This window comes from Corvus brachyrhynchos, unplaced genomic scaffold, assembly GCF_000691975.1.
Source record: "Corvus brachyrhynchos isolate BGI_N302 unplaced genomic scaffold, ASM69197v1 scaffold83, whole genome shotgun sequence".
Lineage (NCBI taxonomy): Eukaryota > Metazoa > Chordata > Aves > Passeriformes > Corvidae > Corvus > Corvus brachyrhynchos.
The window spans coordinates 11,347,733-11,361,821 of NW_008238464.1; the positions used below are offsets into that span (position 1 = coordinate 11,347,733).

General features: G+C 36.7%; 1 protein-coding gene across 8 annotated transcripts in view; it reads left to right on the forward strand.

Moving 5' to 3' along the window:
• Nucleotides 1-14,089, forward strand: part of STS (steroid sulfatase (microsomal), isozyme S) — a 111,732-nt gene that overhangs the window by 24,874 nt on the left and 72,769 nt on the right. For all 8 annotated transcript variants that reach the window (XM_017737109.1, XM_017737112.1, XM_008635882.2 and 5 more), the window contains 3 exons: nucleotides 1,030-1,151; nucleotides 4,048-4,170; nucleotides 9,748-10,171. In XM_017737109.1, the coding sequence (XP_017592598.1) occupies nucleotides 1,030-1,151; nucleotides 4,048-4,170; nucleotides 9,748-10,171 (669 nt within the window). The remainder of the gene's footprint in view (nucleotides 1-1,029; nucleotides 1,152-4,047; nucleotides 4,171-9,747; nucleotides 10,172-14,089) is intronic.

Genomic DNA, 14,089 nt, shown 5'->3' on the forward strand with positions numbered 1-14,089 from the left:
AAGTTACAGCTTCGGGTTTTTAACAGGGAAAAACATATACAACACTGATGCTTGGATCACTCCCCTCTCAGGCACTAGAACGACTCCAAGATCTATATTCTCTGCTGGGAGAATTCAGAATTAGATTTTTGGAATACGATGAATTTTCATCTTACTGATTGTTATCAGTAGGTGATGTGACAGATAGAAAGTAAGTCCATTGGAAAATTAATGTTTCTGACTATTCAGACTTAGATGATGGGAGCACTGGTGTGCCTTGAGGTCACGGTCATTAATCTCCAGGGTCAGAGAGCTATTAGAGCATGCTGCAGCTCCTGGCCAGTCTGCATTAGTAATTTTTATCTGTAGAACCAAGGATACAGGATTTTTTCCTTCAGGAACCAATTTTAATCTGCATGATGAGCCAGGTCACAGACAACTTTCCCATGCAGATATGGAAGCTTGGTTGTGCCCCTGGGTCTAATACAGCTGACATAATCATGTCAGACATGTAGATATTGTTAATATAGAGCATAACACAGAGTCATAATCATTTGAATTTCTTCTAATAGCTGATAGAACCACACAACATTATCCCTACCCCAAAAAGCTTTTGCTGGGTAGAGACAGAAGAGACACCAAGTAGGGAGTAAGGAAGCACAACCTTTCTCTAGTCTCTCTTGCCCTCATTACTGAAGCAAAAAGGTTGTAAAACTACAGTTCTGGTCAGGGAACACATTAAAAAGGGTTAAAATACTATATGTCCACATGTTGCAGTTTAGCACCGGTCATGAAGAATAGATGAAAGTGGGGAAAAAGATGTTTGCCGCAATGTCACATTGTCTCTCTTCAGTATTGATGCCTAATGTAAAAATATTTGACATGATAGTATTTGGAATTGCAACCCCAGCATGGTTTTGATAATTTACATACAGTAAATATTAACTATATTTTCCTGATAGCTCTTGCCTCAGGTGCCTTGGGCTTGCCATGCCTGTATCCAAATAATCATCTTTGTGTATTTTTTCTCACCTGCTTGTGTTTTTCCAGAACCCCTAATATTGACAGGCTAGCAGTGGAAGGAGTGACACTTACTCAGCATATAGCAGCATCCCCACTTTGTACTCCAAGTAGGGCAGCTTTCCTGACAGGGAGATATCCTATAAGATCAGGTAAAATCCATTACTTTATTTATATATAAATATAATATTTTATTTACAGTAAACCGTATGCAGGTTTTTTGTCTGGCCTTTCTTGATTTGTTGATCATTACTGGGTTGAGTAATGATAAATGATGAGTCCTTTCAGTGACTGATGAAGCTCAGCAGAGCTGGTCTACATTTGATATATTTCATATATATGGGGAATTTTCACATTTCAGAAGAGTGGACACAAAGATAAAGGTTTTTTAGTGAGTAAAATATTTTTTTTCTTTAAATACTGACAAAACAATCTGACTGTGGTTGTTTAATGCCACCTGTGTCCTGGACTGCATCAGGCACAGCACTGCCAGCCAGACAACGAAGGAGATTGTCCCGAATTTCTCTGTGCTGCTCTGAGGGTAGCCTCACCTTGAGTGCTGTGTGCACCAAGCCTGACAGAGTTCAAGAAGTGTTTGGACAATACTCCAGGGCATATGGTGTGACTCATGAGGATGTCCTGTGCAGGGCTGGATGTTGGATTCAATGATCCCTGTAGGTCCCTTCCAACTAAGCATATCTTGTGATTCTCTGTGATCCTGTCAACTTCCTCCGCTATTCAATGACCCCAGGCTCTTTGCCTGCCTCCACAGTTGCATTCAGGCTGTTCCCACCATGTTGGTGGGCAGCACAAGTATTGAACATCACAGAGATGCATCTAGAAAGGCTCAGTGGAAGAACCCAGTGTAAATACTTCTGCTCAGACATTTCTATTTCTGCAAAACGTTTTTGTTTAGACAAATTGTTGGGTTTGTATTTTGGCTTTGGTTTTCTTTTTTTTGCAGGGGGGCGGAACTAGGGGCAGGACAGTTCATTAAGGTATTCAAGTTGCCCTTAAAACTGGGAAGAAGAGAGCAAAAAATCTCTCATCTCTGTAAAGTGTTATTTTTGTTCCATATCTACCCATACACAGTGTTAAGTATCCTGTGAATACATGCATTTAATTTCTCTTACTTTTAAAGTACCTGATCCAAAGCCTATTTGAGTCAATGAAGATCTAGTCTGTTTATTTTAGTGTTCTGGGACTGAGCCTCTCAGTGCTTAGTCATGCAACTTTAACATTCCCTTAACATCATTTTTAGCAAGGATCATTATACATTAATCAGATCACTTGTTCATTAGTGATAAAACATCCTGTCCTTGCTTCTGGGAATGAAAGCAAAGCAAGACTCTGGAGCCTACTTGATACGTTAGTGCTCATTCAAATCAAGTAACAAGCTTCTGCAAAAGTGCCAGCTAATATAACTTGCTAAATTTTCCATTAAATTCTTCTGCAAAGGAAAATTTTATATACCTGTTACAGATATATTGCTATTAATATTTACTGTAGGTGAAGTCACAGGTCGCTTTCCATTATGATCCTTGTTCTTATTTCTGAAAAATTATCACTTGAACTAATTTTTTTCTTCACTGATCAGCTCTCAGACATACCTAATCATTTCCATGTAGGTACAAAAATTGAACTTTGTCTTACTTAAATTACAAGATTTCTAAACATGGATTGCTTCCTAATATCTGTGAAGAACTAGTAAAGGGTTATTATAGAAGACACTAGAATCATGATGTGGAAAAAATGTTAGAAATATAAAATTCCTGCTAATAGAGCTGAAGAAAAAGATTCCAAAATGCAGTATTGGATGAGACACAAACTCAGAGAAAGGTAATGATGAAAAAAAGGAAATCATGCTTCTGTACTTTCATTCTGGTAACTTAAGGGAATTACACTGATTTCAGTTACAAGAGCTTGAAATACATAAAAACAAACATAAATAAATAAAATATAGGTAAATATATGACTAACGCTATCTGAAGTGTTGATCAGCAAAACTATCTGGGGTGAAAATCTGAAGTCAGCATTTGAAGGGTAGGTTGAGCTCTCTTTATTAAACCAGTCTAACGAGTCTTTTTCTCATGTAACCTCAAGGGATACTTGGGTAAGGATTCTGCTTGTCTACATCAGTCATGTTAACTTGGGAACTGTAATCATCCAGTTGCATAATTTAGACTTCCTGAAGATATATCTGCACAGATTTGCATATACATTCTCTGTTCTTCTTCTTCTGTCTGTTTTCAGTGCCAGCTCTCGTCTGGAATCCTAGTAATCGAATTTTCATGAACCTGAGCTCTCAAGTTCCTCATCCTGAGAGCAGTTTATAAGCTCATTTGTGTGTCTCAGACTCTTAGTATATAGAAATTACTGTGCCTTATTTAGATGTTGTCTTGTTAGCCAGTACCTGATGCTCCTTCAGTGTGCTCGCTCTGCATGCATTGGATGATATGTCTGTGCCACTGAAACACTGGTTCTTCCCCATCAATGCTGACAGCCCAAGCTACTCTATTTACAGAATCAGATTCTCCCTTGCTCTTTCTGACCTCATGATATTTACATGCCAAGCTGTAAGACTGCCCTATTTCAATGTGCCTTCTCTCAAAAAACCTTAAAGCTTGTAAAAAACCACATATGAGGAAAGTGGAAATTCTGAGAGTAGAACTTGGGAACGATCTCACTTAGTCCTCATCTTCCTTCCCTCCCCATGTACAAGAAAAAAAAATTATTCAAGCTTAACTTCTTAAACTTTTGCTATACCTTAGGAAATCTACACAAAGGGCTGCACCTGTTTATGTGATGGCTGGCCCCATGGTTATAAGCTGAGAATTTTTTCTCCATGTCTCAGTTTCTAGTGTCAATACAGAAAAGACCTCACTCAGCTAAATGGATGATTGTATCTTCCACTTGAAACATTTAATGTCTGATTGTATTATGTCATTTAAGTGATACCACCTAAAGCAAAAAAAGTTCAGGCAGAACTAATGAATGGAAATTGTTTCTTTGTATTATTGTGGTCTCACTCATTTTTACTGTATTTAGGAATGGCTGCCTTCTCACGAGTTGGTGTCTTCTTATTTTCTGCCTCTTCTGGGGGACTTCCTTCTGAAGAAATAACTTTTTCCAAACTCCTGAAGCAGAAAGGTTATGCAACAGCTCTAATAGGTAAAATTGCAGATATACACAGCACTATTTTCTTTCATTTCAATGAAAAGAACATTAGCTTTCCATGTAGGCCATAAAGGGCCTGCATTAAGCTTTTCTCCCCCACAGCATAATGAATTTATTTTTCTGGAACAAAACTGAGCACATTCCCATGCCTATGTGAAACACTAGTCAGGTAAGTATGTCTAATTCACTTCTGTAGTTATAGTTTCATTTTGCAAGGTACTGAAGAAACATGATGAACAAACTGAAAATTAGTCAAGCTCTTGAAAAGTTTTCAGTATAAATAGGAGTTTGATTACATCAGAGAGACAATGAGGGATTGATCATAGGGTGCAAGTCAGCACAGTGGTGGTTTTCATTTCACCAGTGTTCAAATACCCATAAAGTGTGATGTGTGATGTGATGTCTGGGCTACTGTCTTAGTCATCAGACAGAAATGGGCATTTCTAGGAAATTTCTCATATTCTTTGGTAGATGTTTAATATAAAAATGTATTTCTCTCTCATGATAAAGATCGTTCAGACAACTGATTGCAGCATAAATATCCAGTGATGGGCAAAAGGAATCACACTAGATGAATATTAAATAGAACTGGAATTAATATCATAAAAGTATAACATTAAAGATTTCTGATTTTTTTTCTTAATTTGGCCACTGACTTATTCCATATTGCTTATATTTTAGAAGATTCTTGTGAAGTTCAACTTGTATTACATAATGTATTTCTGTACTGGAATTGCCAGGGAATAGTTGTACAGAGAACATCATACTGGAATATTACTAAATTAATTTAGATGAAGGATGCACCCAATCTGATTTTTAAATGAAACAAAAACTTGCAATTTTGAGAGTAATTTTTGTTTAAAAAACCAGGCTGTTTAGCAAGGCTAACAATTCACACCACTGTTCAAAAAATGTCTGTACTATGTAGATAAACCAGTGTCAGCGTTCCTAGCTAAAAATCCTACTTAGCTATACCCCAGTCTTATAAAGCATAAAATACCATGATGTCCTGAAAGAATGAAAAGAGAAAACCAGAATTTCTTATCAGAAGTTTATTTAGTGTAGGTGCATTGGAACCATAGTACAAAAAAGCTGTTCATAATTTGTCATGTTCCTTGTGGACTTAATTCCTATTGCTGCATATTCAATTAAAGACCGGGTTTTTTCTATTTGTTACCAGCACAGTTGTACAACTCATTTTCTGGGGCTGACCTAGTTAATGTTCTTTTTTTAACCACTTTCACTGCAACGTGACAGCTTGCCACTTAGATCTCCAGAAGTTATCTCCATGATGCTTAATGAACAATTCTTCCAAGTGGCCTGAATGATAGCTATGAGACCATAAAATACAATATTACCATATCCTTAGAGTATAATGAAGGTTTCCAAAAATCAAGAAGTGCATTAAAATTACAGATAAAGCATATGTAAATGGAAGAAAGAAAAATTATGTAGATTTGAAGACTAGATAGGCAGTCTGATTCACAACCAGTCCATTTTCTGCTTTTGCTGGTATTCTTATCACATCATATTGGTAGGGAGTCTTTGCTTGGTTCAGTCTAACTCAGCAGTTCCCAAACAATTAATTGTCAAATCCTGCACCAGTGATGGATTGGCATAAGGGTAATTTGAAGCCTTTCTGTTCCTCAAGCAAGTTGTGTTATTTTTAAATTTTTTTGCCAATCTCCTCTCTAAGGACATTCTTTTTCTTCCCTAGGTGCATTTTTGTTTCCTTTTTAAATTTTTTTTCTCCACTGAATATATGCTTCCTTTTGTTTGGTATGTCCCAAAATATATTTTAGCCATAAATCTACTTTATGTATACACTTTTCTACCTCATTGTTTTCCCTTGTGACATAAAGAAGGTGACAACCAATAGATCTGTCAGGAAAGCACACAATCAGATCTGCAACAAAACCAGGTTCTATCAAAAAAAGCAGATGCATAGAATACGTAATATTTCACCAGTGGGAAGAAATGCCGATGTTTTGTTAGAAATAGCTATTCATAATTCAAAATTTCCCCTTAAATTTGATAGGTATTATTTTAACTACTGCTATACTCAATTAAAATTGAGTAAAGGTTAATTTTTCCTCACTATTGTTATCCAGTGTGTTGTCCAGAGAAATTTAAAATCCACCTATGTAGCTTATCTCTGAAGCTAAAATACTAATTGATAACTGGTCCTTATTTGTTCCAGAATGAAGTATTGTAATGTTTGGACACATCACAGTAGTAAGGTGTCCAATTCAAGATTGACTGAGTCTATGGAGTGGAGTTAATACAACAGTTATTCATAAAACAGCTTAAAATCTGTCCATGTTAATACCATATGCACATATATTTTTTATAATTTTTCCTCTGTACTTCAAATAAGTATATTTCCTTAAGAACATAAAATATTTCTGTTTGCATCTTGCTTCACATCTTGTATCTTGCCATCTATCTGAAAAGCACAAAATCATTCCTAAAGAAATATATCATTATATAAAAATCAGTCTTCATACTGCTCCCTTTCCCATTATCTGAAGGAAAAATACAGGGGAAACATTGATTTCTGTAGTGTCCTCAGGATTCTGCATTCTGAAAAACTGAGTTTCAAGTGAAGTTTCTTGGCTGAATAGAACTTGCCTCTCATTTCCACTTGCTTTTCATTGCACTGCTTTCTCTCTGCAGAAATCGTAATTGTGGCTGACGGAGAGGGAAAAAAGCCTAGGTCTCAAATTATTACAGCACTCATAATTTACAATTAACAGCATAAATTTCACTCAAAAGCTTGGTAGAATCTGCTGAAATGCTTATGATGCTTGTGTGATGTGTCCATTCTATGAAGCATCACTTGGCAAAGATGAGAGCATTTTGCACTGCTCTCAGATTCAGGAGGGCCCCAGAATCTAAAGCACATTACAGTAATCTGTTCAAGCACTAGCTCAAGGCAGGGGTTATTGTCACAAGGAGTGAAACAAAGCACGTATTGTGGAACCAGTCATCACTTGCTTTTTCAGGGCAGTGCAGGATCTATCAAAACCTTCTACCTCCCCAGCGTTTGAGAATGGCAGTTGTGTCATTCCGTCACAGCTGCCGATATAATTTGAACGAGGGCTTCTATTGCTTTTCCTGCTAACCTGCTCTCTGCTTTGTTTGGCTCAAGTTGCTTCTCAAAAAATCTTTTTCTGAGGCCCATGTTCATCTTGACATTGAACAATTTGTTGTGCTTGCTAAAACCCTTTCGATAAAAATAGACCTATATTTCTCCCTGTCCTACTTTGTTATTCCAAGATTTTTCTGTCCTGGCTTGTAGTTGAGATCCAGTTAAAAAAAAACTCTATATCATAATAAGTGACCTTGAAGGTATACTTAATTTCTTTCTTTTTCATGTTTTCTTACTGATTTATAGGTACCTTGAGATTAACATACAACAACAAAAAATTTAAAATTAAAGCCTGAAAACCATTTATGTTCATGATTATAAGCCTCTACCTTTAAATCAGTTATCTAACTTGATGAGAGTTTCATGCTCACTTTGTTACACATCTGGCTTTATGATTATTCCTTTAAGACAGTCATCCAAACCTAAGAGAAAAAATTGAAGCATTTCTTTTCAAAAATATGCATCTTTGTTTGCTGTGAATGAAAATCGCTGTTCCAGCCTTAACTAGTCCTTTATAGCACCATTATAACTGCTGAAATTTCAGTACAGATGGTGTGTACTGCTGTTTTTTTTAATTGACCACAATAATTTTCCCTGGACCACGTCAAAAGTAGTGACAAGAACCATTCTGCTCACAAAAAGCAGAATACCACTTCAAGTGAGGGGCCATCTGACAGGGAAAAGTTCTGATGGAATGAGAAAGGTGTAAAGGCCTTCATTTCACTGGCACATAAGCAGACCTGAAAATCTTTTATACCTGCTTCATTGATATACAGAAGTTATTTTTAACTTAAGATCATCAAGAGATGTACAAGGACAACTGGACTCAACTCAGATTCAAGATTTCTGTGTTTTTTCCACCTTTGCTGACAGATGAACTTAGGCATATGGCATTCTCATCCTATACCTCAGTTCTGTTATTTGTGGAAGAAAAATAAGAACACCCAGCTCATTTGCTAAATTTAAAAAAAGTAGAACAGATCTCCATGTTCACCCTCTTTGGTACTGCAGTACCTGCATTTGTCACTGCCGAAGGAAGAAGTGCAGGGTGAATATGCTGTTCTGTAGACCCAGAAGGAGGTAGTCAGGACTGTTTGCATCAGGATTTTCTTAGAGATATTTAAAAGATGGGGTGGTGTGGAAAAAGGGAAAAGTATATATATGCTTTTTTTTCCTGTTTTGCACTTTCTGCCATGTGTATTCTGAAGTCTCTAAAACAGATATTTCAAATTTCTTTGGGCTAAGTTATGGGAATGAAGCCTTACTGGGTTTGCAGATTTTCTTGTTTATTTCTTTTAAGGTGACAACCCCTGAATTATGCTGGTCATGTTTAGGCATTTGATTCAGAAAAATAAATAAAAGTTTGGCCCAGCAATATATAATGTCATCTATTTTGTCAAGGCCAGCATGCTTTTCTAGATATTCAACACATTTTCTTGCTGAGAGCAAAGAGCATAGCTCTAGCCATAATCCATCTCAATAGGCTTAACTGAATTTGAATTTTTTTTTTTATAATTATGCATTTTGATTCAAATAACAGCTACCAATTAGATCTGTTGTGCTAAGCAATGCATAAGCATATGGTAAGAGGTTGTACCTGAGTCACAGAATGAATTATCTAGATGCTTACCATAATCAGCATGAATGTAGATTATATTAGTATAATGCAAATCAGGCTCAGTGGTTTCTTGTGTCAGACTGTCCAACATTATTGCAGGATTAGAGTGATTTCCTAGTGGGACAAAATGCTGTGAGAGATAGTATTTGACAGCAATTTACTTGTTACTGTTGTTTGGTTTTAATTTATATATATGAAATATATAAATACAAAATAATCACCCTCACTATATATATGTGTATTTTGAGGAAGATTGGCAATTTCAGCGATTTTGCAATCATTTAAATAATAAATGCTTTAATAATTTCCCTATTCTTTATTGATTTGTTACTGTTTTTCTCTTCTTCTTTTCTCTTTTTTGTTTTTTAACTAGTCAAATTATTTGCCAGAAAAATTTCAGAAAAGATATTTTGTAATTTCATATTAGTTCTTCCTCTTCAGTCAGTAGCTGCTGCAAAATAGTATTTTCTTATGACAACTACACATCCACAAAGGCTTTATTTCCAAAGTTAACACTTTTAGGGCTCTGTTGCTCTTCAGTAACCTGCTAGCCCACTCAAAATTTAATGTTCTTTAGCAGCAGCCATGTCAAACTATTTCTAACTGAGATGAAGAGGCAGACATGAAAAAAATCTTTGAGGAAGGCATAAAGAAAGTTTAAATAGAAAATAGGGGTCCACAAAATAAATGCTGGGAGCAGGGGGATATCAGTCAGATAGTGACAGCTTCATGTTTGAAATAATGCAAATTAAAAGTTTGATGATATATGTACAAAATACTCCCTGTCCTTCTCTCTTTGTAGGAAAGTGGCATCTCGGGATGAACTGTGAAAGCAGTAATGACTTCTGTCACCACCCCCACAATCATGGATTTGATTACTTTTATGGCCTTCCCGTGACTAATTTTAGAGACTGCAAACTTGGCCAAGGCAGCGTATTTTTAAAAGGGGTTCAGAAAGCCCTTGTCACCCCAATCCAAATCACTGGAATCGCCCTTGTGTCTTTGGCGATAGCGCAGTACATTGGCCTCCTCACAGTACCCTTCCAAGCATTGGGTTACTTCTTGTTAATAATCACAATTTCACTTGTGGTTTTGATTTTTTTCTTCTATCATTTTCGACACCTAAACTGCTTTTTAATGAGGGACCATCAGATTATCCAGCAGCCACTGTCCTATGAGAATCTTACTCAGAGGCTGACAAAAGAAGCCATGCAGTTTATTGGAAGGTAGGTTTCTAACTGTTTTGTAAGTTATTGTTGGCATTTCATAATGACAGTGCATCTGAAAATTAGAAAAAAATGTGAGCTGGTGGGCACAAGGAATATGTCATTATATTTGATCAAATTTTTTTCCTTTAAAAGATGACTGAAGTTAATCTTTTTGGTGGAAATGACTGGTTTCTTTCTATTTGGTATGTAATTAATTTCTCTATAAAAAGTAAATCATTTTTATATACATGCTTCAGAATTTCTTTTTTTTTTTAATTTTCAACTTTTTTAGGACTAATTCTTAAGAATTTCATGTAACTTGAAATATGAAAACTTTTTTGTGGTGTGACAATTTTGTGAAAGCACAATGCAGAGTCATAATCCATTACTTTTCTGGAATGGGGAAATGTTCTTCATCATGGAGTTGATACATCCATTAAAAGGCATTCATATGGCAAATTTTTTAAGATACTGGCATTTTAGATGACTCCACTTTTATTATAGTAATTTTGGAAAGATTTGGTTTTCAGAAATTAGGGTGCTAGCTTCTGGACCTGGGACAGAATAACCCCAGGCACAGGGACAGACTGGGAGTGATCTGCTGGAAAGCAGCTCTTTGGAGAAGGACCTAGGGGTCCTGGTGAATAACAAGCTGTCCATGAGCCATCAGTGTGTCCCTGTGGCCAAGAAGGACAATGGTATCCTAGGGGGCATTAGGAAGAGCATTGCCAGCAGGTTGAGGGAGGTGATCCTGCCCCTCTGCTCAGCCCTGGTGAGGTCACATCTGGAGTGCTGTGTCCAGTTCTCAGATCCTGAGGACAGGAGAGACATGGAGCTCCTGGAGCAGGTCCAGCAGAGGGCAGTAAAGTTGATTAAGGGAATGGAGTATCCCTCTTATGAGGAACGGCTGAGGTAGCTGGGCCTGTTCAGCCTCAAGAAGAGAAAACTGAAAGGGGACCTTGTCACCATACATAAGTATCTGAGGTGAGGGTGTCAATAGGATGGAGCCAGGCTCTTCTTGGTGATGCCAAGCAATAGGACAAGAGGCAATGAGCAGAAACTGATGCACAGGAAGTTCTGAGTATGAGGAAGTACGTCTTTACTGTGCTGGGGACAGTGCCCTGGAACAGTTGCCCAAAGAGGTTTTGGAGTCTCCCTCACTGGAGATATTTAAGAACTGTCTGGACATACTCCTGTGCCATATGCTCTGGGATGACCCTGCTTGAACAGGGAGGCTGGACCAGATGATCCCACTGTTGTCCCTTCCAACTTTGCCCATTCTGTATTCTGTGATTCTGTGAAACAAATGCAGTGTTTTGAAAACAGTGTTTTTAATAGCCATCACATGGGGCCACCTAAATATTGGATTTCCAAAACCATTGTAAGTCATCGTTCATTTTTGCTAAGTCAGTTACTTTGCCATAATTCTCACCATAGGGGTCTTAATGGGATTAAATCAAAAAAGTATACATTTGTGTATTCTAAAATAGAAATATATTTGAGAAAAAAATACTTAATTTAACTTCTGGAAAAAATACATGTATGTATTTTTCTCCACCACTTTTGACACAGGTTGCAGCATTTTTAAAAATACTAAATCAAATCTAAATCATATTCTAAGATGTAGAATTACTATTATCTTGAATTTCTCTTCTACATCCCTGAATTCTTTAAAGTATGTAGCTCCAGTTACTGTGAATACATGCATATGGTGTCGTTGCTGGATGAAAACATGTACCAAAGAATCTGCGGCTAAATTTTCTAGACTTAATGACTGCACACAGCAGCTGCTTCTAGCTGTTAGCAAGAAAAAATGTTTATCTAAAATCTCGATCTCATGCTGCAATTTTTTGTCATTTCTATCATTATGAATATTTGATGTGGCCATTTCTACACATTCTACTGAAAAAATGGTTTTTGTAACAAATTTCCTTAAGTGAGTAAGTCTTTCCAACAATCAGCATTCTCATAAGTATTTATAAATGGACTAAACCATCTTTATTTCCTTATGGCAATGGGGATAGATATAAAGATGCCTTCTCAGATACATTGTAACTAAGTTAACAGTGAATAACTTTGTTATTACAAACACACACACGCAGTTGAAAATTGTTGAGAGATTACTTGCTTAGTGACCAAGCATTCGGTGATTTTAAAAGACTCTCAAGTACATTAACTATATGTTGGTATATTCTTGCATTATTTACCAGTATATAAAGTGCCTGTAGTGACAGTGTTTTGGGTATCTATGAATGTTTCACTGATTTCAATGCCATGACAATAAAATGTCTGCCTCAAAATAGGTGAGTTCAAGATGGAAATCAATGGTAGGAAACCAGTAACTCTTTTAACTGTATTAATATGTGTAGTGTGCACAGTGTTATCGTGTAGATTAGTGTTGTTTTTTGCCAGTGTTTAGAGCTGGCAAAATAATGTATCATCTAGGTCAGCATAGCTTTTTTGACCCAGCTGGAGGTAAGTGGCTTCATATCATTTAGGCACTTGGCCCCAAATGTCAGTGTAGTTTTCAGACAACAGTGATGTTAAATTGAATTCCAGGTTAATAGCACATATTTGTGTTTTACAATAAACTTTGTTACAGAAGTGCTGCAATTACAGTGAGAATTATAACCCAGACTCTTCATAAGCAATGTTATATTAGAGAATACCCAAACATGTTAAGGTATTGAGAAGCAATTAGGACATTTGAGCAATCTTAACTGTGTCCTTTAATGAACCCACATGCCAAGTATTTGACCATAAACCTTACTCCTGGGGCTATGAGTAATTAGATTAATATTCACTGAATTGATCTATCTCATGTATTAGTGTGAGCAACAAAATCAATATTTGCTTTGACACACTAGTTCTGAAATGATAGAGTTCATACCTATAAACTCCAGAGCACCAGTAGACCATTGCTTTTATGACTAATCTATTGACTTTGGCCATTTGTAGGTGAACAGCCACTGAGAGGCAACCAGGTTGCAAAAGTGAGGGGTCATAAGGTTTTTGGAAGTCAGTGCTTGACAGCATTCTTGTCATTCCAGGTCTTTCAGCCCTTTAGCCACGTTTGAACGTTCAATTTGTCATACAGTCTACTTTTCTTTAGATGACACGTTAAGTAGCAAGCTAACTCATGTACACTGGTAATCCTTGTACACAATTATACCAGAGTGCAAACAATCCTGAATTTGAAGAATTCAAGATTTCACATTAACTGGTTCTGAATACACATTTTATCATCAAACTAAAAATCATCAGATATCATGTGTGTTTTAGTTGGTTAAATATTTTTACAATAAATATATGATGAAGCGCCAACCCTCAACAGCACTGGTATTTCCTGTAAAGCTTTTTTTATGCTATATTTATATACAATGTATATTAATATATATATATTAATTTTCCAGTGTTTTATCTATGTAAGTTTAATATACCTATCACCTATATTACCTCTATAAGTTCTTCAGAGTTCAGGTGATGGACTTCCAGACATTCTCTTTTCTAGCTGTTTCTCAGTAATTTTCAGTTTTGTGACTTCTTACCATGTATAAACATCAAATTCTTCAGAAGGAATAGGCAAAGAAGGAGAGGTGGTGGGGTAGACCTTTGTATTAAGGAGTGTTTTGATTATCCAGAGCTTAATGATGGTAGTGATAGATTTGAGTGTTTGTGGGTAAGAATCAGGGGATAGGCCAACAAGGTAGACACCAAGGTGGGAATATGTTATGGACCACCCAGACAGGATGAAGAGGAAGACCAAATATTCTATAAGCATCTGGGAGAAGTCTCACAATTCCTGGCCTTTATTCATGAGGGGGACTTCAGCTTACCAGAGCTGGAAATGCAGTACAGTGGACAGGAAACTGTGTAAGTGCTTCTTGGAGTGTATGGGAGATAACTTCCTGACACAGCTGGTGAGTGAGCCCAACT